The sequence below is a fragment of the Rhinichthys klamathensis genome, unplaced genomic scaffold (assembly GCF_029890125.1).
Source record: "Rhinichthys klamathensis goyatoka isolate OS25496 unplaced genomic scaffold, OSU_Roscu_1.1 h1tg000005l_1, whole genome shotgun sequence".
Classification (NCBI taxonomy): domain Eukaryota; kingdom Metazoa; phylum Chordata; class Actinopteri; order Cypriniformes; family Leuciscidae; genus Rhinichthys; species Rhinichthys klamathensis.
The window spans coordinates 6,289,209-6,314,309 of record NW_026606558.1 but is presented as its reverse complement, the minus strand read 5'-3'; the positions used below and the strand labels follow the sequence as shown (position 1 = coordinate 6,314,309).

The following is a 25,101-nucleotide window of genomic DNA, read 5'->3' as shown; positions in this document are numbered from 1 at the left end:
ATTTGATTATTCACGTTCTGTTGTTAAATAATCCTAGTGTAGGCCTACCTGAAACCCTAAAACCCGGGGTTAACTCTGATGTCAAAATAACACTTCTTATGCTACAGTAAAACACTGCTGTTCACTTTCAGAAGTTGTAGGGATGTTTTCTTGTCACAAAAAGAATGTGAAACACGTATGTAGGTTATGTAATTTTAAAGATAATTTAAGTTCATTTTACACACTTTAAGCATTATCGTATATCGCATATCGAATGTCGCATTTTTCTTCAATATCTTGCAGCCCTAGTGTTGATTAAAAGTTATTATTTATTCAAGATTTTTTGATGAATTGAACGTTTAAAAGAGCACCATTTATTTTTAATCAAAGTCTTTTGTAACATTGGAAATGTCTTTACTGTCTCTTTTGATCAATGTGTAAATGTATTAATTTATTTTAATTTATTTTTTTAAAAGACCTCAATGTTTTGAACTGTTTTGTAAAAGATAATACAAGCTAATGCAATGCATGATGCAGACATCTTGCATATCCATTTAATGCCGAATATCTGCTTTTTTGAGATTATGTAAACATTGTCCATTTATAGAAGTATAGATATCTAGATTTTTTTCTTCTCATTTTCTGTTTTTGTGACAATTTTGTTCCATTCTATCATACAATAATATCAGAATGAGTCTTACGTGAAGGCGTTTATACCTGTCAGGTGAACCTGAACCCAGCCTAATTGTTCAGGACTACCTTAAGCCCAGTTAGTTGACCATTCGTTCCTGGAAGCCACCAACTAATTGATTTTGGAAACATGTTTACATGCCAAAGACAAGCATGCATATTGCTCCTTTAGGCCTGTGCACAGAACGCTGTCTGTGTGCCTAACCTCAAAATACCCTTTCTCTGCCCACTGCCTTAGTGTGCTGTATTTTGAGTCTTGGCAGGCCTAATTGGATGAAGTGGAGCATGCTGTAATGTGTTGTCATGGTGAAGCAGCGCTGGGTTGTAATGTGATTTGTTGTAGTGGCAGTCAGAGCTGTAAATTCTCACTGATGGAATCAGGAGTGTGTCAGACGCCCAGTGTGAACTAAACATAGGTGTGTATCGCCCGAGGTCCGCGATCCAGCATTGTTGCACACCGTTACCAGCCGCATAGACACACTCACACACACACTCACACACTTCACCTTCACACAAACAGTCGGGAGGGGAAATAGAGCTGAATTGATCAGTATTGATGGGCGGGACTGTCAGGCCATAATGTTTGACACCGCAGGGAATGTTTGTGTGCCGGAGCGTGTCTCCCTTGTCCCCTCAGTATGAGAGTGTGTGTGCGTATAGAAGGTCAGGAACACACACGCACACTTTTATCTTTCCCTCTAAAACAGCTCGTGTCTATGCCTGTATGAGATAGATAAACCCAAAATTCATGAGCTATGAATCAGGCTTAGGCTGCCTTTGATGTCCTATACTACGAGGAGACATTCCAAAGCCTTCTGTGTTGTGTGTGTGTGTGTGTGTGTGTGTGTGTGTGTGTGTGTGTGTGTGTGTGTGTGTGTGTGTGAGAAGAGCGAACTGTATTAGCGGTACGAAGGCAAGAGCAGCAGCTGTCAGCTTGTACCCATCAGTTTTGCTTTGACTATTGTTTGAGGAGACAGTGGGTAGATGCCTGCGGGCTGGCACTGCCACACACACACATGCCGTATCTACTGTTATTTCATGGATGTTGTATCGCACCTTGTGTGTTGTAATTCATAATATCAAGCTTATTATTTTGACATGTACCATGTCATTTTCTCTCATTGTTGTGTTTCTCTCCTGATTCTCAAAAACACTCGCTGACACACACACACACACACACAACACGTAATGAAAGCTTGTACTGTTGTCCTGGTGAGCTGCTGTTTCTATAGCAGCAGGTAGTAATGCCAACGTCTCACTCTGGTCTCTGACAGATCACTCCGTCCTCTGACAGCTTGCTGACGCCCACATAAAGGAACTGACTGACCCAGAGCTCATGGCTTCCTTAGTACTGGGATTTTGCTTAAACATGACCTAGAACTGGGAATTCACCGTGTTTCATTATATTGTAAGTTTCCTCATCTTGATGGCAGTGTCTAAATCTAGTGAGATCATTACCTGGATACCATAATTGCACATCTTCAATTATATTTGGTTTCTCAAAATCTAGTGAGCTCACTGCCTAGATGGCATATTTTAGCTTCATAGATATATTGGAACATTTTATTTCAATTGTTTGACTTATTTTAATAAAGTTGAACCAACACTTTAGATACCAGTGAAGTTTCAAATTCCTGATTCCTAAATTAATAAATACAATTAAACAGTCAGTAATGACAAATGAACAAATTGTAAGAGTATGCATAAATACAAAAAAAAACAGTGCTTTAAGTTTTTCAGGTACAGTAATAGTTTAAGGTTTAACAGTAGTATTCAGGTACATAAATTGAAAAATGAAATGTAAAATAACAATGCATAGTCCTCACTGTATTCATTATTTATAGATTAATACAGAAGTTATTGAGTCAAGAACAGTGAGTGATTATCTCCTTTTCTCTGATTAACATTAACTACAGCAGGGATATTAGGCTGCTGTCACTTTAAGACCGAATGCACGGATCTGACACATCATAGACGTCATTTTGAACATCATAGACTTGTTGAAATATTTAAATTGACATGTTCAGTTTCAGGTTCAAAACCTAGTAAGCTACTGCTCAGACAGCATTTTTGAGCGTCATTGGTATGTTGGAACGTTCAGGTTGACATGATTGATTTAATGTTTTATAGTGAGGTAACTACAGAATTGTTCTACATAATTGGTGTTGGTGATCAGTACATGTTTGATTCGACACATTCAATTAGATTTCGAAATGTTCAGTTTAAAATGTGTGGTTTGGCATCATGCAACTAGATGGCATGTTTAGTATCATAAACATGTTGAAACATTTGATTTGACGTGTTTGGTACAACCCTCAAAACTTGTGAGCTGACTGCGAAACTAAAATGTTTTTATAGATATGCTATAACATTCATATTGTTCAAAACCTAGTAACCTTACTGCCAAGACAGAATTTTGATTTATCACTGGCATGTTGGATTCAACATTTTACACTCAACCTAGTGAGCTGACTTTCTAGACAGCATTTTTGAGCAACATAGCCATATCATAACATTAAATTCTACATGTTTGATTTGACCTCTACCTAGTAGTCCCCGTAGATGACATGAACAAATCACAGAGATGTTGGAATGATTGATATTGTGTGTTCACTATTGGGCATGTTTGAGCATTTTTGAAAGTTTGATTTATCGCGTATGATTCAACACTCAATATTTAGTTAGCTAATTACCTATCTATATAGATAACATTTTTGTACACCATAGACATGTTGTAACGTTCAAATTAACATTTGTTTTTTTTGGCTTAACTTACTAACTTCACTGCCTGGACGACATTTTTGGCATGTCGGAATGTTCAGTTTGGCATTTCTGATTCAACATGTTCAGTTTAATGTTTGATTCAACACAGTTGTTTCAATTTTGGAATGTTCAGTTTGAAATGGAACACTTTTGGAACAATTCAGACGTTCGAGTCAACATATTTGGTTTCAGACCCAAAACCTACTAAAGTTCACCACCTAGATGCCATTTTTGAGCATCATTTATGGTTCGGTTCGACACTCAAAACCTAGTGAGCTGCCCACCTTCATAAAACTTTTAGGCATCATAGGCATATGACCGTTATATTTGAATGTTTGTCTTGACAGTTTGAACAGGCCTGTGTTGCGTATAAATGTCTAGGTAGGCAGCTCACTAGGTCCTGAAAGACAGCTAGTGGGATACCGTTACAAGCTTTCCGTTTGGTTGCACAATAAGAGATGTTTGTTGGTGGTATAAGAGCACTGTTGTAGAGATAAACAGACAGAAGGACACTCCCTGACGCCCCACCTGGGAGATTTTCAGCCTGCAGCCTCATTTGTTTGTTTCAATTCTTGATGATTTGTTTGTCTGGTGTGTGGGCTGACCTGTTTTTCCTCTTCTGTGTTGTGTGTTTGTGTGGTGTGATAATGGCTCTGAACAAAGCTTGTCTATGTGTGTGTTTGCAATGCTGTGTTTAGGAGCCCCAAGGACAAACTGGTGTTTCGAGTTTTGTTGCTCTTAGGCAGAATTCACTTCCTCCTCCTCTCGTTTTGCTGCTCCGCTTCTGGATTCTTCCAGATCCTTTTGGTTTCCTGGCCAGTCAAGTGTGAATTCTACCATGTTTTTTTTAGCAAACATGATTAGGTGTTTTTATGGCTTACGTGTTTGTGTGTGTGTGTTGCTTGGATGGTTAAATAAATTGGTCAGAATTAAATTTTGGCGCCATCAGGTAGCCTACAATATGGATATTATTTTATGAAAATACTAGGCCTATTCCTGTTCCTTTTTCAGCCGTGTGCTTAGACACTAAGACTACACGTGTATAGCTCTCACTGTCACATTCACAAACCCAAACACCTGTGCACTGTTTGATCACATGCCAGCCAGATGGCACACGTGGGCATTTCCTAGTAGCCCGCTGGCCTCCTGAGATCATTATTTTCTGGCTACAATCACAGATGGGTCAGGCCATCCAACAACCAACTGGTCAGTTAGGCTGTGTGTCCACCAAAGCGTTTTTAGCCAGCTGAAAACGCTAGACGCTCTGCTGAAAACGCCTAGCTGTGGGCGCTTGAGAGCGTTTTGGCAGCGCAGCGGTTGCTATGATACAGAATATCTGCAGCACAGTTTACTTGTAACTGATTTCGCAGATAATTTGTTTCATACTAAATTAATTTTTCATCCATTTTGTTCGGTTAGCTCTGCTGGTTGTTGTCGTTGAAGAATGTTGTGACAGTTGGTCGGTGTGATATTAGTCCCGCCCCTCCTACACTGTGATTGGACGGCTGGGTAAAAAGTGACAGTGATTTTGCGTTTTACCCAAAGTTGAACATTCTTCAACTCTCGGCGACCAGTAAAAAACGGCGAGCGCTCAGCACTTCAGCTTGAAAAAAACACTCAGCGCCGCGTTTTTAAAACGCCATGAGCGTAACGAGGCACTGAGCGTTTATGAAAACAATAAAAAAAAGCCGCGTGAAAAACTTTGGTGGTTTGGTGGATACACGGCCTTATTGATGTGATTTTCTGTGAATAATTTAGAAACACAACTATTTATATGGTTTTAACATTTAAGACTTCAGGCATGCTATGGTTTAACTTTAGAATGCTAACAGTAACTACTGTCAGCTTTGTACAACCCTCTCTAAAAAGTTATCTCTAATTTAATTTCTCTTGAAGTACCCAATGCTATAGTCATCAAAGCGGACTTTGCAACAAATTCACAACCTTGTCCTATAGCAATTCATTTTCATTAAAATTTGAGCAATGTTCCTGTTTTTATTCAGAGGATGTCAGTGTTTTGGGATGACTGTGATACTTTTAGGAAGTCCCTGAATAACACCAAGGCTGATCTACACTCACCGGCCACTTTATTAGGTACACCTGTCCAACTGCTCGTTAACACTTAATTTCTAAGCAGCCAATCACATGGCGGCAACTCAGTGCATTTAGGCATGTAGACATGGTCAAGACAATCTCCTGCAGTTCAAACCGAGCATCAGTATGGGGAAGAAAGTTGATTTGAGTGACTTTGAACGTGGCATGATTGTTGGTGCCAGAAGGGCTGGTCTGAGTATTTCAGAAACTGCTAATCTACTGGGATTTTCACGCACAACCATCTCTAGGGTTTACAGAGAATGGTCCGAAAAAGAAAAAACATCCAGTGAGCGGCAGTTCTGTGGGCGGAAATGCCTTGTTGATGCCAGAGGTCAGAGGAGAATGGCCAGACTGGTTCGAGCTGATAGAAGGGCAACAGTGACTGAAATAACCACTCGTTACAACCGAGGTATGCAGCAAAGCATTTGTGAAGCCACAACACGCACAACCTTGAGGCGGATGGGCTACAACAGCAGAAGACTCCACCGGGTACCACTCATCTCCACTACAAATAGGAAAAAGAGGCTACAATTTGCAAGAGCTCACCAAAATTGAACAGTTGAAGACTGGAAAAATGTTGCCTGGTCTGATGAGTCTCGATTTCTGTTGAGACATTCAGATGTTAGAGTCAGAATTTGGCGTAAACAGAATGAGAACATGGAACCATCATGCCTTGTTACCACTGTGCAGGCTGGTGGTGGTGGTGTAATGGTGTGGGGGATGTTTTCCTGGCACACTTTAGGCCCCTTAGTGCCAATTGGGCATCGTTTAAATGCCACGGCCTACCTGAGCATTGTTTCTGACCATGTCCATCCCTTTATGGCCACCATGTACCCATCCTCTGATGGCTACTTCCACCATGTCACAAAGCTCTAATCATTTCAAATTGGTTTCTTGAACATGACAATGAGTTCACTGTACTAAAATGGCCTCCACAGTCACCAGATCTCAACCCAATAGAGCATCTTTGGGATGTGGTGGAACGGGAGATTCGCATCATGGATGTGCAGCCGACAAATCTGCGGCAACTGTGTGATGCCATCATGTCAATATGGACCAAACTCCCTGAGGAATGCTTCCAGCACCTTGTTGAATCTATGCCACGAAGAATTGAGGCAGTTCTGAAGGCAAAAGGGGGTCCAACCCGTTACTAGCATGGGGTACCTAATAAAGTGGCCGGTGAGTGTATAAGCTGATGTTTGCCCTTTTTTTAATTTGTATTGGTTAATATGTTTGTCGCTAAGTGTCGGAAGCGCATCTTTTATATTGACAGCACCCGTTTGTTTCTGGTCTTATTGTGTAACTTACCTTTTTTGGCTGACAGCACTAATAATTTTTCATATAAGACAGATTAGTCATTCAGATCACCAAGACTAGTCGATTTTGCAGAATTTGTGGCCGTTTTTTCTGCTAACTCCCTCTGTGTGGCACATGCACGACCTCCCTCTAATCTATAATTCATATTTGCATGCGTTTTCTCTGCTTTATTGATTAGCTTTCACTTATACAATGGATTTTATACACTTTTGACCTTCATCGCTTATCTTAGTGAATTAAAGGATTATGACAGTCTCATGAAATACAGTCTCATGAAACCGTAACGACCTTCCTCTCTTCACCATGATCCTCACCTTTCATTTCCAGCATCATATGCTTTCCTCTGTCCTTCACACCCAGTCAAGTAAACCCTATAGGGCAGATCAAACGCCGACCCTCCACTGCACATCTTCCCATTTTAAACACACACTGGCCAGCTGCTATCACCAGGGGGTTCATGTCTGACGCCCCAAAACAAAGTGACAGGAAATCGTCAGAGGAAACAAGCTGTGTTGTGATTGACAGATCTTGTCCTGGCACTGGCAGCCTGTGGCAGGTATAATAAGCTGAGTCACTTGCTGTAGGCTGCAATTGTATGAGCGAGAGGAAATTAGTGTGATTTAAAGCTCCAGGGCTCACAAACCGACACCAAACCCTGTCTTTTGATGTCTGATGGAGGGATCATAAGACCCAAGTTAGTTGAATTAAAATCACTACTGGTTACGTGTGTGTGTGTGTGTGTGGTCTCAGTTTGAGCTAGCAGAATCTGAGCTAATTACTATGTGAACAATTAAAAACAGTTTGAAGTCTTTCAGATCTGGCACTTGGTGTCGGCTTGCTTCCCAGTAGTGTGTTAGTCTAAACGTCTGCATATCACAGTTCATACTTGCTTTTCCCGGTTCACTCAGACAGAATAAAAACAAGGAATTTACAGGCTGAGGGAAACCGAAAAACATTCAATTTGAAAGTAACACATTATTTCCCCCTTATTTCTGCAGCTGCTGTTGTGAACTTGCCCTGTGAGTGTTGGGATGTGGCATCTGCCAAATGTTGGGGGGTGAAACTTTTACACAAACTCACCTTGAAGTGCTTTTACATTCACTGAAACAAAAAGCCACCTTCAGTGCCGCTCTATGGCAGTGCTCCACACAACCCATTTAAAATCAGCGAAGTATTGCCAGTGGCATAGCTTAGAGCAAACACTGCGAATAACTACATGACTCTTTTTAGTTCTGACTGGATTGTATTGAAGTTGTTTTTGTTTCATGAATTACCCATGTATCATTGTAATCTAAGATCCAGAGGATAAATTTGATGTACACTACACATCAGTAATTATTTCATAACTAGTGTACAGCTTAAATTGTGGTCAGAAAAGGAACTGCTGGAAACATTATAGATTTCTTTATTTTTTATTAGACAATGAGAGATTGAAAAATGTATGTCTTAAGCTGAGACTGACCTTGAAATGAATTATTGAAAATGTATTGAAGAACCTTTGCCTGAAGGGATAGATTTTGAGGGGGGATTGTGCCTAAATCTCACCTCAGAGACATGATGTATGAGAAATGTCTTGTAGATGGCGTTAATCTTGGAGGGAAAAGGGGTATAGTGTGCTGTTCTTTGGCCAGTACTCGGATCATTAAACAATAACAATGCCGTTGAAATGATAAATGGACAGATGTCTCATACAATGCTATTACTGTAGCCTACTTATCACAAACAGAGAGACAAGTTGTGGATGTTTAATCTAATATTTGGATGGATGGAGTGCAATGGAATAGATAGAGATGGTGAGAGACAATGAAAAGGGAGATAACGTGAAGTTACACGGAGGAACAGGGGATGCTGAGTGGCTTTTCATAGTCACTGAGCTGCAGTGAAGCCTGATTCAAGCTGACTTTCATATTAAAGCGAGTCACTGGGATTCAGATTCCCTCTTGCTCTCTTCCCTGGATTCCTTCACCACAAACCCTGTCAGATTTCCTCTCTTCCCGCTCCTCTGTTTGCTCTACTTCTGCCTCTTCCTAGTATCCTGTCTTTTTGTGTTTGTCTTGTTCTTTGACTTTCTGTCAGTTTCATTTTGTCATTTGTTCACAGTGAGGCATGTGGAGATACTGTACGACTCAAGGGGCCTTTCTCTCTGTCACAAAGTTTGAGCGTCTCATTCAAAATCTAGAGTGTATCAGAATCCTATGCTTATGCATTCTTGGTTAAGTCTGTAAAATGTCCACCTTTTATTATCTACTCAGCAGTTCCCATCAGTAATCCAGCACAGAGTCCTTGTTATGTAACTCCTTTTGTGTGCAGCTGAATGTGGGGAGAATCCTAATCTTACTTTCAGCTATATCTCAGGTAATTCACCCTGCTGACCCAACGTTTCCATCTGTCATAGCTGTCATGTGACCAGGGTGATGGTTTTCATGGCTGGTAAATCTGTCAGCACCTGTCGGAGTGTCAGGGGGCATGGCCATATAGTAGTAGTAGGCATTGGGGTTTGCCGTAACTGTTGATAAACACTTACTTATCTAGTTAACTACATCTGACTTTCACATTTTCAGACTTTTGGTTCGCTCCTTTACGTCCAAAATCAATACAGTTATCAAGGTGCCCCTCAGGTCGAAGGTCATTTGTTCTATTACTTTTGTCAGTTGGTGTATCTACTCACTCATTCACACTTATTTGCAAGTACTATCTACATCTATTGTTACATCACATCAGGTAACAATATTGTCCAGCTGCTAAGTAGAACTAGGTGTTGTAGCTGCTTACTCAGAGATTTTTGGTAAATCATTTTCTTGACTGTATATTTAAAAAAATTAAATAAAGTGGTAATAGTGGATTTAATACAGAATATCTGCCAGGAAGAGGAATAGAGATTAGCCCCAAGGGAGTATGAGAAATCCACATCTGAAATCCGATCACCTCACTTCCTCTCTCATACCAACCTATTTCTCTTCTTGTCTCTTTTTCATCCTACTCCCTTTTCTTATTTTAGTTTCAGTCAGCTTTTCTCTGCATTTTTCTCTCAAAACTGCTATCCCCTTGAGCAAAATAACATCACAATATTAGAAAAAAAGGTTTGGGAGAAGTGGGGGCTCCAAAGTGCTTAGAGTAAGTGGTATGTAGGGAAAAGAAAAAAGATCACAAACCCCCCCAAAAAAACAGAATGTTTTCATATGTTGTATATAAGTATCCAGATTAAATGAAAACCATACTAATTTTTCTTTTTTTCTTGCCTTTTTGCAGGTCTGTGATTTGAGTGGCCTTTGAGCTTTATGATTGTTCCAAAAAGATTAGGAAAGGTTAGTCCTTTCCTACTAAAGAAATGAGTGTGAGAGGAGGAAGCAACAGCAGTGTGGAGCTTGTCCATCTCAACACCTCCTCACAGAATACCAGAAGTCTCGATCCAGGATGCTTTCTTCCCCACAACCCCTGCCCTCATCTTTGGCCCTGAGACTACAGTGGGCTCCATGAACATGTACAGAGATACAGGGGTGTGTGCCACCCCCCTCTCTCAACCTCTTCCTCCACCCCATCTCCGTCTACCCCTCCATAATGGCCACTCTTCCATGGGCGATCCTGCACCACCCCGTGTCTCAATGCCCAAAATGGGGGTTCGAGCTCGGATTGCTGAGTGGCCTCCACGCAGGGCACTGTCAAGAGAATCGCTGCTTGAGAATGGCCAAGGCAATCATCCGGATGACGTCAACAGTGAGGATGGGCTTACACATGGAGGTGTGACCAGGTTGCCACAGCGAGTAACCAGGGATGGTGACTTCCTTGAATCAGGTCTGAGGCCTCCAGGCACACCACCAAGGTTTCGGGCTTCTGTATTTGCTCCCCTCCGACAGCGCTCCAACAGCGAGATTACATTAAGTGAGCAAGATGAATCGGAGGTCGAAAGTCGCTTGTTCCGGGAATATGGCAGTACCTCTTCCATCAACGTACAGGCTGTGTCTGAGCAAAGCTTCTTTGATATGCTAAATCAGTTTCAACAGGAGCGACCAGACCAGCGTAGCACAGCCCCTGCCAAGCTTGGAGAGCTGCTTGGTGCTTCTTTAGAGGGACCTTCTTCACATGCCTTCTTGTCAACGCCACAGCCCGATGACCGCCCGGAGAATCGTGTACGCAAAAAGAGTGGGGGAACAGAGTCATCCCTTGGCACCTCCTCTTTATTCCGCAAACTCCGTAGCTCCAGTCGGGGTGAAACGGAGAATCCACGTGGTGATGCGGATGACACACGGCCCCCCGAGACATTGTCTTCCAAACCCTGGCTATGTGTGCGAAGTTTTGCCCACTATGACTCTCAGAGCGTTCTGTTTGACTTGCACGAGGCAGCAGCTCGGCGTAGCTACGCCGCCCAACGGCGAAATACGGCCACCGGAGCTTCGGCTGCCTCTTCAGCTGCTCTTTCTTTGGCAGTTTCCAGAGCTATTGCTCTGGGGGGAGTGGAGCCCAACTTTTCTAGCACTGATGACCTCAGTGTCAGAGACCTATCAGAAGGATCAACCCTAGGACTAGAACATTCAGAGCAAGGTGGTTCAGCTAGCGTTAACCCCAACTCTCAGCAACAGTTGTTGCTGAGCTGCCCGCACTTTCTCAATGAGACCGGAAGCTGTGGGGAACGTAACGTCAGCTTCTTGAGCTCGTGGGCAGAGCGAGGAGAGCCTGCTGTGGTGGAGGCTCAGCTTCATCTTCGCTGCAGTAATGCCAGTGTGTCCAAACTGGAGTTACTGCCAGAAGTTCGGGCATCGAGGTTAGAGAGACTGCAGAAGCACTGCATCGAGCATGTTGACCTGGGTGCCAAATACTACCATGAGCACTTTTTTGGGAAAGGTAGGACATTTATGGTTTCTATCTAGATAAAGGAAACTGCTACATTAGAAGACTGTACCGTTTGCCCATAATTGATTTTAGGCTGGGTCAACTAGAACCTCCAACTACATTGATACATCTATCAGAATAATGCATCTGAATATCATAATTGGATTGCATTTGAAATCCAATGCGTTTTCAGGATCAGCTTCAATCTCTCTTTTATGGTTTACATCATTTATGTTCAATATAGCACCTCATAGAGGTGGTCTGACCTCCAATTGTATCTACAGCCCTAGCCTCAACTATACTCCTACATTTAGTGGTTTCCCTTCATTTAGTCTCATTACAGGACATTACATTATTTTAGCTTATTTAATCCTGCAAAACCAAGTTCCACCTATAGTCCTTCCTTTGGAAGAGATTATCAAAGCATGCCACAATTATCAATGCTTCTTTCTATTAGCCAATAGAAGCACAAACTGGAGCTGAAGCTAAACTCCTGCCACACATCTGCCTCCCAAATGTTAATCTCACTAAAGGTCTTGGTTTTTTAAAATGCCAATGTTGTAAAAACAACCCACAATGTCTAAAAATAGCACGCTCGTCACCTCTTAGCCACATTAGATAAATCCTTGCAGATGCGAGTTATCTGAATGCTCTAATTAGTTGTCTGTTTTTATGAAGAGTCAAGCTGGTGAGAAAGGTTACTGTTTCAGAAGTAATCTCTGTCATCCAGATTTTTGGAAGTTTGTTTTCGATGACCAGGCTGCATGCCAGAAAGGGCATGCATAATAGTTTTATATTTTCAAGTTAAGCAGCACAAAATGCAACCATCTTAACATGGGGATATGGATACAATGACAAATGTCCCATGTAAAAGATAATTAATTGTTGCACCACAGCGGCATCAAATGCAAACGCAAGAGAAATTTTATACATGTCCTCCTATCTGAAATTGTTTCGATGAAAAGATAATCCTGCTCCAAACTCATGCTATTTGTTGAGCTTACGTTGCTCAGATACTCAGTTAATTGGGATGTTTTAATAGCGCCACAGGCTTTATACCTTTTGGGAGAATAAGCCTATGATTGACTTACTTTATAGTTGTATTTCCATTGTAAGATGGGAAAGAGGAAGTATTTTAACTTTAAAATAATACTTTTCACCTTTAAGCCATTAAAGTCATTGTGTGATCTTTTTTTCTCATTTAAGTGTTAAATGTTTAACTTAATGATGATTCCAAGCCACCAAGGTATTTTACCTTTTGGTGCCAATTACTTCTTGTTACCCGTTTACTTTTATTTTCCAGTGCAGCAACACCTTTTGAGGTACTTAGTCAATGAGTCACTAAAGTATTGCAGGTGTATTTGTGTTGTAGTGCCAGCCATGTAGCTCTACTGATTTGGCATTCCTCAGTCCGGAAGGGCAACATTTTGCATAGTATCAAAATCTTTGCTGCGTTATTAAAAAGCCCATATCTGCATGCTCCTGAGACTTATAATTCTCTCAACTCAAGTTTCCTGAACTTTCAGAACCCTTACAAAGCAACTAAACTCATATCATGTGATGAGAAATACCGGATGACGGATTAAAGAAACATTATCCCAAATGCCATCAAGAAATTATGGCTGGAAAATATAAGGATATCACGTTCACATCATTCTTCTTCCTATGTAGTATTTTTGATCCGTGGATGCAGTATATCGGAGAGTATAGCAGTGTGTGATGCCCCATAGCAATTTTCATGCTTTTTTCCATGCAAAAACAAACATGTGGAAACAAGCATGTGGAACATGCAGTCCTTTTTGTGAACGAATCACATGATTGATATGGTCCTCTTTGAACCAGAAGTTGAATCAGACCGAAAGGACCACAGGAGACCACTTCCTCACTGATTCACAGACAAACCACATAATGTGCGGTTATGTTTGTCTTGAATGCAATGATATACATTTAAACCGAAAAGCTATTGAAAAACTAAACTAAAATAAAATATATTCAATGTTGTATTGAAAACTAAATAATAGGTTATAAAAATAGATTGCAGATTTTAGAAGTCTCTATCCTCCTCTGCAAAAACCTGTAGGAATACCACAGGAGAATAACCATTCCTTTATTCTCAAAATCGCGTGTAGTATCGGCTTTGTCCATGGTTTTTCATTAGATTTGAATGCTCTCAATACCTACAGGAAGTTCTATAGCCACCATGACCTAGATTTGTAAGTTTTCCTTATAAATCCCTTCTTTGTCCCCTGTGTCCTTCCTTCCATCTCTCATCCTTCATATCGACTTCCACTTTTCTCCTCTCCATTGTCTTCACCTCATTAATTATTTTTCTTCTCTTCTGTATTGTCTCATTTTCTGTATTAATGGTATTAATCTGTCTTTTTTTATGTCCTCTCTCTATGTTCCTTCATTTCTCTCTCTATCTCTCTCCACAGAGCACTGGAACTACTTTGGTACCGATGAGAAGCTGGGGCCCGTGGCTCTGAGTATCCGGCGAGAGAAACTGGACGATACCAAAGATTTAAAGGACCAGTACCAGTACCGCATCATCTTTCGCACTAGTGAGGTGTGTATAACAGGAAAGATATGTGCAAGTTAAATTAAATAAACCTGGATCAAACTGGGGCTCAAATCAGGACCCATGACAGGATGATTTATTCTCCTACAAACACCCACAGACTCGATGGGCTTCTCCAGCCACTTTTATTTACCTCTCTGAGCTTGAAACTGAAGCTTATTGTTGTCTGTTCTCACTATTATCTGATTAAATCTGATGAAACTGCTTGACAATAAGACTTTTGGGCCATTTGAATAAAACCCTATACCTTTGGGGCCCGTTATAAGCACAATGTAGGGATCCTGAGACTATTTTTAACTTGTTTGCCGTTTTAAAAACAAAAAGCTCATAATGTGAGACGCTGTGAAAACAGGACTAAATAATTATAAATAATAAGATAATAAAATAATAAGCATGATGCCTCTGGTTCATGTCATGTGTTTATAAATCTGTCCATCATGTGTCCTGTATGAAGTAACATTAAGTGAAAATAATTTCTGAGTGTGTTTGGTGCCTTGCGTGTTTGCGATAAAGACCATGAGGTTACCATTGCTTAATAATGGCGTGTTTGAAAAGTGCTGAGCTGTACTGGTATGACTGCAGCTCTGCTGGGTTTAGTCAGATTACATGGCTGTCTGGACACATCAAACTCACCCACTCTGAACAATGCAGCGTCTTCAGGTCATTCACACTCACACAGTCATTATTCCCACTAAAAATGTGCTCAAAACAGCCTTGAACGTGCAAACTAGTTCAAGAGGGTTATTTTGGTCAAAGGTTCGAGTTAAATGATTGAATGGGTGGCTGTCCATGTGACACGGTCATGTGACATCTTCAGATGTGTGACTCATGCCACAAGAAATCAGAAACACAAGCCTCAAAAACAAACTATTTTAAAAATTCCAGTGTTTCCACCTGTGTGTATTAATTTTACAGTAGCTAATGGCTTTAGCATCAGCATGTGAGGTTAACAGAGATGCTGCAAGCAATGAATCAGGGAGCAGTGGGGAAAGGATGCCACACAGTGGGCACTTCTGTACACCATTTTTCAGCCATTCATAATCATTCTCATGCTCTGTCACATGCTCTCAGATGATATTCGGTCAGTCATATGATGGTATTTGATTGTGTGTGTGTGTGTTTCCCCACATGGTTTCCTGTGGCTGCTGCAGCTGGTCACATTGCGAGGAGCGATACTGGAGGACGCGGTTCTGTCCACAGCGAAGCACGGAACGGTTCGTGGTTTGCCTTTAAAAGAAGTTCTGGAGTATGTGCTGCCAGAGCTCAGCGTATCTTGTCTGCGATTGGCTCTCAGCACGCCAAAGGTCACAGAGCAGCTTCTTAAACTGGACGAGCAGGGGGTGAGTAAAGGATGACCAGTCGGACACTACATCCAGTACAGTGTCAAAAGTCCGTCTATGAGTTCTTTAATGAATTGCTCCCTAACAATATAAAAGGTGCTGTTCCATGTATTTGTGTGTGTGCGTGTAACACCGGCTCCATAACTGTGTGTGTTCTATAGCTCAGTCAGAAACACAAAGTGGGCATCCTGCTGTGTCGAGCGGGGCAGAGCACGGAGGAGGAGATGTACAACAATGAAGAGGCTACGCCAGCCTTCACCGCCTTCCTCGATCTGCTGGGAGAAACTGTGTGTCTGAGGGGTTTCAACAAATATGCTGCCCAGCTAGACACCAAAAGTGAGCATGGCTTTCTGTCTCACTTACATATTTCCTAAAAAGGCTCAACACAATAAAGTGTCAAGCGATAAATCACATCTTTTCTATGTTAATCTTGAGTTCAACTGTGACCATGAAAAGCTTTGTGTGAAAATACATTTTGATGGTCTCTTGGTTATATTAGGAGCGCCACCACGCTGGGTAGCTCCAAGAATTCACTGTCAATTTTCAATGGCCCAAAATCTTGCTCAGGAACGAATTAAAACGGATTGTAATTCCATTTGGTGGTGCAGTAATTACTCCTTGCACTGTTTAAAATCAATCCTTTGGCTACGTTAATCCGGATACATTTGAAAACCGTTTTTGTTTCAAAACGCTCTCCGTCCACACTAGCATTTCACATTTTCTCATCCACACTGAAACGTCGTAAATCCTCATAAGCGAGCTTATAATAAAGTTCTGGCGGGATCGTTTTATTTAGCAAAATATCTCACCATTCACTGATGTGTCCAGTTCGCACTTAATCACTATTAATCGTTTGATCTAAAATGCAACTGCTCTCATGTTCTCAATTGCAAGTAAATTGCAAGTTTTCTGTCATCTTTGCAAGGCAATATGAAGAGTGTACAAAGTAACATATCTTTAGCAACAGTGTGAAAGTGAAAAGCACATAACAGTGGAATAAACATACAGCAGCACTTGAACTCTGTGTAAATCCTGATCATCATGAACAAAATATGAATTAGTTTTTTATAGTTTTGTTAGAACTTTCATGCTATATTTTCAATGTGGTCTCAGAGTTTTGGACTTCACTGTACGTCAATATCATTAATATGCATGTGTATGTTTAACAGCGGACTCAACTGGAACACACTCCTTGTATACCACCTATCAGGACTACGAGATCATGTTTCACGTGTCCACCATGCTTCCATACATGCCCAATAATCCTCAACAGGTAAGAAACGCACACATGCTCACCAGTGCATCTAAGAGCCTGTATAGCACAGACATGACCCAACTTATCCTGACACATCCCCCTCTCTCTCCCACCTGGACAGACTCCCAGATTGCCTTGCACATTGTTCAGATGCTGTTCATTTTCTTTGCTCTTATCCGCCAGTGTGTTTGTGGGGCTGTATGTGGCAGACCCAGTTTGCAAAGAAACATCTGGAATGGTAGTAAAGTTTATAAAGTGGCAGCATTAAATCCAGTGGATGTGCCACAGCTCTTTTTTCATTCAGAAGGAGTGGCCACGGCTTCTGGACGTCCACTCACAGAGTCTATATTTTTTGTTACATGTGGTTATCAAGGAATTGTTCTCGCTCTTTCTCTTTTGGTTCGTTAGAAGTTCTCCCTCTGTTTTTATGTGCACTGCTGTATGAATCAGAACAGGGTGTGGTTGTCTAGTGATTTCCATGCTGTTGATTAAAATCCAGTAATGTGGCATCTTTTGCCCTCAGGAAGTTTCATGTTCATGCATATGAGTCAACAGCTTTGCCCTAAAAACATTCATTATAAAAACAGGCTTAAAGACAACATGATTCAGTATTTGCACATTTAACTTGCATAGTGTGATATATTTCTGAGTGAAATAGACTATTAAGGGGAAATAATGGAGGGAGAGACTTGAATTAATCTCAACACATTTTAGTAACATTTTTTAATATTTAATAATTATTGTAATTGTTATTTATGTATCATGTTTTATTTAGTTTGGTTTAATGCAGGGTATAAGAGCATAAGACAGTGCATTAAAAAAAAATTTCTATTATTATTATTAATTATCTATTGGTATTTGATTGCAGTGTGGGTTCAGTGGGCATTGGGATGAAACATCAGTGTTTCCCCTACCATTGTTTTGGGGGAGCGGCCTGCCCCCCCAAAACGACCCCCCGCCCCCCCTAAATTGCTGACGAAATCCAGTCATAAAAAAGAAATTTACTGTATAACGTGGAATTTCATGGAATTTGTCAATCTTTTGAGGAATAAATAGAAAGCAGTTGTAATGTATACACTTGAAATCAAATCGCGATGTAGACAAGTGTGTGTGGATATTAAACCACAAAGACAATTTAAATACGAATCCAGCTTGTTCTGTGTGAATGAATGGTGCCGCCGATGCGCAGTTTCATTTACCACACACACACACACACACACACACTGAAGCACGTGTGACGCTTGCGCTGTTTTTTTGGCCTATATGAAGACACAAATGCATAAACTTCCTCTCCAGGCTCTAGATCCACTCCGAAAGTCACTTCGTGATCATTTAACCGCTTCATTTGATAAAAACTATCATTATGACAAACACACAAACTCAAAAGGTCTTCACGGCAACCCGTCAAAATAAAAGTTCGGTTTAACTTTACAGAAATTATATATTACCGTTGTACAGTAGAATTTAGATATGTCCCAATGTAATAATACTTACACTAATCCAAATAAATTATCATCAAAACTGAATTTAAGGAATAATCCATGTTTTAATTTTAACAGTAAAGCTCATTGTGCAGCACGTTATTTGACAAAAAGTTTATTTAATTTCATATGATTAAATTTGATGATAAATGATAAAATTTGTGTTTTATTTCTTCATTTTATTACCAGAAAAAACACAACACAGAATTAGTGTGAAATTTTTCTTTTTTTTAAATGTATACGTTTAATAATTCATAATACACTATTTCAATTAGTTAGAAATTCTTTTTGATTGCTAAAAAATTTACACCACGTATCCGTAACACGCCCGCTCCGCTACGCTAGCAGTCCCCCCCCCCCCCCCCCCCCCCCCCCCCCGAAAAAAAATCCTAGGGGAAACATGTTATATTATTTTTTTTATATTTTTGATTTATTAGGTTTTCCTGCCTGTGCTGCTTGGGTTATATTGGCAGCAAAGAAAATTTGTTTTGAAAATAAATGTTTATTTGCCTTAAAACATGCACTAAAATATGTTTGCAGTAAGACCAGGTAGATACAATATAATGTAATATAATATAAATTGTACCATTGCTTGTGCATATTTGGTTGTGCAGAACTTTAAGTTAATTCATTTGAACTGCAGAGGGCAGTGTTTATCTTTCAGATATTTATTTGTTTTACAGACACACAAACTCATGGAGTCTCACATGGGAGTGTGTTGTAGCGATTAAGAAAGGGATGTTGTGGCGAAGATGGAACGGGATGTCAGGCTGTTAATAATCTCAGGGTACAGGAGTGTCCCCCCTCTGGACTCATTAGGGATAGTGTCAGCATTCATGGAAGAGCAGTGTTTCCATGTTTTTCCTTTGTGTGTGTTTGAAATGTAAGAAAGCTTATATAATTGATGCCCTCACTCTGTTGTGAACGGGTGGGCAGCCTCTATTGCTCTGACTCAGATTGGAGCCCAGTCTGTTTAACACTTAGAGATACTCTTTATTTCATGGTCTATTTATGTTGATTAACAGCAGTTTTAAACATCGGTTCTCAGGATCTCTGCTGTCAGCTGTCCTAGCACTTTAGCGAGAGTTCAAACGAGTCCATGTAACTCGCAGAACACGCAGCCCTGTTCACAGCTTAGAATAGACAAATCAACTCCATACATAACAGCGGAGAAAGGCACTCCTGGCTGTTTTCAGATGCTTTTTTGCATTGCTCGTCAGGCAGCACTGTAATGACATTCCTCAAACATTCTGATTAGGGTTCGTATTATATTTGTTTTAATTTTTTTATTTTTTATTATGAAAGCCTTCCATTGATTTTCAAATCAAAAACAAAAGATCTGCACTCGCTTGTGTCATTATAATTATACTTTTTATTTATTTATTATGCAACAAAGCACATGGATCAATGAAAAGTTTCGGCAATCAGCCGCCTTCAGTGAATTAAATCAAATGTATTAATTCATTAAGAAGTCACAAGCGAGTGCGGATCTTTTGTTTTTCATATGAAAGTAATGCTATATCCACTTATCTACGCACCCAAAAAATGGTTGATCTTTTTTCATTTGGTGAACTTTCCATTAATAAAATAGTTTTTTTTTATCATTCTATAGCTGCCTTTATGCACTGATTTTGAATATAAATTTGAAAGTTGGTTTTAAGGAACTACCTAATGCTCAACAAGGCTGCATTTATTTGATCAAAAATACAGTAAAAACTGTAATATTGTGAAATATTATTACAATTTAAAATAACTATTTTCTAGTTAAATATATTTTAAACTGTAATTTATTCATGTGATTACAAAGCTGAATTTTCAGCATCATTACTCCAGTCTTCAGTGTCACATGATCCTTCAGAAATCATTCTGATGTGGTGCTCAAAAAACAATTCTATTATCAATGCTTAATTCGCCTTTGGCTAAGCCACACCCTAGAATGTAGATTGACCAATCACAGCGCAGCCAAGAACGAGCTCCCACAGTGGTCCGACACTTTTTCACAGCGCTCCATTGACTTTAACACAGGTGTCTCATATTTTTTGGTCTCGGCCGGCTATTACCGTCGTAGTTTTATCAAAAATATGGTTAAACGTTGTGCCTGGGGCATTTGTAACACAGAAACGCGTTCCCCAGAGAGGTTGGAGGGGGGTGTCCGTTTTTTCCCCTTCCCAAAACCGAAGTCAAATCGTGACAAGTGTCGTCTAGCACACGATGCTAATAAATACAACATTATACTCGCGTAGTCTGTTTGCTTTGTAATAACGATTATAAGTGAATAGAGACCTACCCAGCTTTGCATGAACAGTGTTGCTCCTTGATATTGTTAGTCCCAGCCTCCGTCTCGATTAGTAGGATATGCGGTGGTTAATTTTTTGACTGTGACCGGTATGCTTTTGACTCTATTAGGATGCCTTGTTCCTTGCGTTTCACCTGTATGTCTTAAATATAGCCTTCGAACATATATTGCAGCCCCTTTTGCCTACTTCTATCGGACACTTTATTTGCTGCTTTATAAAAGTTTGATCAAATTTCAGCAGGAAGAGCTGTCACAGCAGCATAAGCCATGTTGATACCAGAGCCCAGATGAAGTTTGTTTGTCGGACGTAGCAACAGTAACTAAGGGGGGCGGGGCTTAGCCAAAGGCGAATAAGCTTAATATAGCTGTAGTGTATAAATCCTCACATTTAGGACTCAAGTGTTTCCAATAGAGTTCCAAAAGAGCCATCTTGGATTTGTTTTCACTGAGCTTTTTGCAGTGCATTCTGGGATTACTTTCTCCATCAAGGATACATGTAATGCTACCACGAATTTGGACAAAATTCTGCCCTTAGAGAGCAAATATGTTGAATCTGAGTGCTGTGACCATGGCAAACAGACTCAGATGCATCATTTAATTTACCAAGAACTAGAAGATTACCTAAGATATGCACTACACCTTTGCTGTCTTGCACTCACCAGTATTTCCTTCAGGAAATGTAATCCTAGTACAGCATGATCTTTTAACAACATAAGGACATTTGATTGCTTGTGTTTTAGTGTCTGTCTCACAGATTTGTGCTGCAGTGCTGTTAACAGACATTTTCACACGTCTGTGTCTCTCACCAGCGGAATCATTGTGCATCTATGAAGATATTTTTCTTTTTCTGTGTCCTTCAACTGAACACTATCCTTTCTCTCTCTCTCTCTCTCTCTCTCTCTCTCTCTCTCTCTCTCTCTCTCTCTCTCTCTCTCTCTCTCTCTCTCTCTCTCTCTCTCTCTCTCTCTCTCTCTCTCTCTCTCTCTCTCTCTCTCTCTCTCTCTCTCTCTCCTACTCTTCCACACTTGCAATCTCTTTTTCATATCTGTTTCTACAGGTACATTGTGTGCATTAAACAATAAAGTAGGACTTGTTGAAGGAAAGATCTGAGCCATATCCAGACTTTAAAATATCATAGAGACCTTAGTTATATGTAACTATGTATAACATAAAACTCATAACTGATGTAAATAACTGATCAAGAAACATAAAATGATTTTTCAAGTAACATTTTTAAAATTTTGGGAATAATACTTTGGGAATGTCAGTTTACACTTTTTCACTGTAATCTCGAAAATTATTACTATTATTATTTATTTATTTTTATGTAAAAACTGTTCAATTGACAGTTCATTTGTTTCCAGTCAGACTGATTAAAAAACCCAGTGTGTCCTCACTTCCAGCATAAAGTCAGCCAATCAGAGTAAAGCTTGCTAGTTTTGTGTGCAATATGCATAAGACGGTCAGTAATTGGGGCTGGTTTGAGACCTAGCAACCATCTAGAACGCCCTAGCAAGCGCAGAGCAACACCCCTGGCACTGTGGGAGCATTTTCTTACGTTTCCTAGCTTTTTATTGCATTGAATTTCTCCCTTTCATTTCTTTCACAGCTCCTGAGGAAGAGGCACATAGGAAATGATATAGTCACGATTATATTCCAGGAGCCAGGAGCCCATCCGTTCACTCCACAGAATGTTCGCTCTCACTTCCAGCACGTGTTCGTCATTGTCCGTGTGCACAACCCTTGCTCTGACAACACCTGCTACAGGTTGGCCTTGTTTCCATAGCAACCCTTGCTAAGTACAGAATTGCATGTTTTCTCTGTAGCTGATTATTGAGATATGTCATGGAAAATACAGTTCAGTGACCGAAAGCTCTGCTGTGATTGGTTGAAATGACCAATTTGCTATTCTTTTTTTTCTTATAGTGTGGCAGTGACCCGCATGAAGGACGTCCCTCCGTTTGGTCCGGCGATACCTTCAAATGGCATGATGTTCCGTGACCCCGCTGCCTTTTGTGCTTTTCTGCTGGCCAAGATCATTAATGCAGAGAATGCTGCGCACAAATCAGAGAAGTTTCACGCCATGGCAACCCGCACACGCCAAGGATACCTGCGGGACCTGGCGGAGAACTGTGTTTCCACTACACCGCTCGACACTGCTGGCAAACTGAACAATCTCATCTCTCTGGCCTCCAAACGCAAAGAACGCGTCCGGGCTCGCGAAGCAGCAGAAATGGGTGCCGCCGGGGCGCTTATTTGGCGAGTACTTGCGCAGGACTACAGTGGCGGAGGCGCCGAGCTTCCTTGTGCTCTTGCCGTCTCCAATGAGTATATAGTGCTGGCGGACTGCTCCACCAAAGAGGTGGTGTTTAACTGTTTCTGTGCTGATGTGATTGGCTGGACGGCAGAAAGACTTGCACTGAAGATTTTCTATGGCAGAGGAGACCATGTGGCCTTACGGGTACCTGAGGGCAGCGCACAAGATATCAGAGAGGTGCTGCAGAGACTTAAGGTACTGATACAACATGCATAGATGGCTAAGTTATTGGTTTGCATTATGGGATGTGCCTTTTAGGGTGTGTTCACACTTGGCATTTTGGTTCGATTAAAATGAACCCTTGTGCGATTGCTCTGTTAGTGCGTTTCATTTGAATAAACGCACTAACAGAGCAGGGGGTGGTGATGGCGCAGTGGATAAGACACATGCCTTTGGTGTGAGAGACCCGGGTTCGAATCCACTGTGCAAGACACTTAACCCCTAGTTGCTCCAGAGGCGTGCGACCTCTGACATATATAGCAATTGTAAGTCGCTTTGGATAAAAGCGTCAGCTAAATGAATAAATGTAAATGTAAATGAATAAGTGTGAACGCTGCCATCTGAACCCTAAGTGGACCGAGACGCTGAAAAGATGGGTCTCGGTCCACTTCCAAACAAACTCTAGTGCGGTTCGTATGAAATATGAATGCAACACCGACCAAAGTCATCTAGATGATTGTTTTGACTCCTTTACACATTTTAGAAGCTCTTCACGAGTTCTCAGCTGGTCAAAATACCATCATATGTAGGGTGAGCGCATTGAGCCCAGAACACAGCATCGTGCATTTGGATGTTCTGTAAGTTTCGGCGCAAATTATATCTAATAAAAGCCGACCAATCAGGTTGTGAACATATCCAAATGCCTTTAGGTTCGGTGTTAGAATGCCAATGTGAACGCTAAGCGGACCATGTGGCCAACCAAACTACAAATGTGAACACACCCTTATAGTCTCTGAGCTCCTATCTGTCTCTTTTTTTCCCCTTGCAGGCATTGACTGTAGGTTGTGAGACGGTTGATATGACATTGCGACGTAATGGTTTAGGGCAGCTTGGTTTCCATGTGCGTTTGGACGGAACGGTGTCCGAGGTGGAGGAATACGGTTTCGCTTGGCAGGCGGGACTCCGGCAGGGTAGCCGATTGGTGGAAATCTGCAAGGTTGCAGCGGTGACACTCTCCCATGATCAGATGATCGACTTACTGCGGACGTCAGTCACTGTAAAAGTGGTCATTATTCCACCTTATGAAGAGGGTGGGGCCCGCAGGTGAGCCTTTGGGAATTTGCACTTATTCTTTGAGTTTGATGGTGTAAATGGCTGCTGTTTGAGAAATCAAATGCTGTCTGTTGTGTGTCAGTCAACTACCTCGCAAAACAGTACACATCACAAGATACTTTATGATTTATTAGATCACAGAAGCCACATCTGATGCGGCATGCATGATATTTATATATATATATATACACACACTTTGATGTGGCAGAGAGGAATGACAGTTGTTGTGAACAATACATTACACATTCACACTGTTGGTTCTTATCCAATGTTGTTCTGGTATTCATTTACAATGTATATCACAGGGTTAAGCCGGGGTTCACACTGTGCAATTTTAGCCACGATTTGGCCACCTGAGACAAATTTTGTGAATCCTAAAAGATTGATCCTAGGCTAAAATCTGAAGTCTTCGATCGTTAGTTTGACATGTTTACCGACAGCCAATACAATTGCTATCAAATTTGACCTCCTACAAAATTCTGCCAGTGTCAGAAGATTTGATGCACAGTCCTGTAGTGTGACTTATCCTACAACAACCATCAAATCAAAAATCAATACGAGCGCCGAAGCTGATGATGCAATTAGTGAGACAACAACAAACCACCACTCGCTCCACACACATCGTCTTCATTTCTTTCCATTTTTCTGTTCAAGAAAAGCCATGATCAAAATGAACGCTAGAGATTTTGTTTTGTTTGCTAGCCACCATTTCTGTCCCGCATGTAAATGCAGCTCGCATCACTAAACGTGTCACGGATTGATGATGTAAAACTCTCGACAAGTCTTCTTGTGTGTGTCCATTTTTAACGCGCCTTGACTGTCGTACAGTCTGACATTGACAACTGAGATCCCACAGTGTGACATGGCTTACAGAGAGAATCATGTCCGTACA

The 25,101-nt window shown here is 40.9% G+C and overlaps 1 protein-coding gene across 1 annotated transcript in view; it reads left to right on the top strand.

The window, feature by feature from the left end:
* The window catches only part of sipa1l3 (signal-induced proliferation-associated 1 like 3), a 98,886-nt gene that overhangs the window by 45,462 nt on the left and 28,323 nt on the right, over positions 1-25,101 (top strand). The window contains exons 2-9 of the mRNA XM_056256318.1: positions 10,093-11,682; positions 14,106-14,236; positions 15,400-15,588; positions 15,750-15,924; positions 16,758-16,861; positions 22,230-22,387; positions 22,547-23,132; positions 23,926-24,200. Of these exons, the coding sequence (XP_056112293.1) occupies positions 10,317-11,682; positions 14,106-14,236; positions 15,400-15,588; positions 15,750-15,924; positions 16,758-16,861; positions 22,230-22,387; positions 22,547-23,132; positions 23,926-24,200 (2,984 nt within the window). The 5' untranslated portion in view covers positions 10,093-10,316. The remainder of the gene's footprint in view (positions 1-10,092; positions 11,683-14,105; positions 14,237-15,399; positions 15,589-15,749; positions 15,925-16,757; positions 16,862-22,229; positions 22,388-22,546; positions 23,133-23,925; positions 24,201-25,101) is intronic.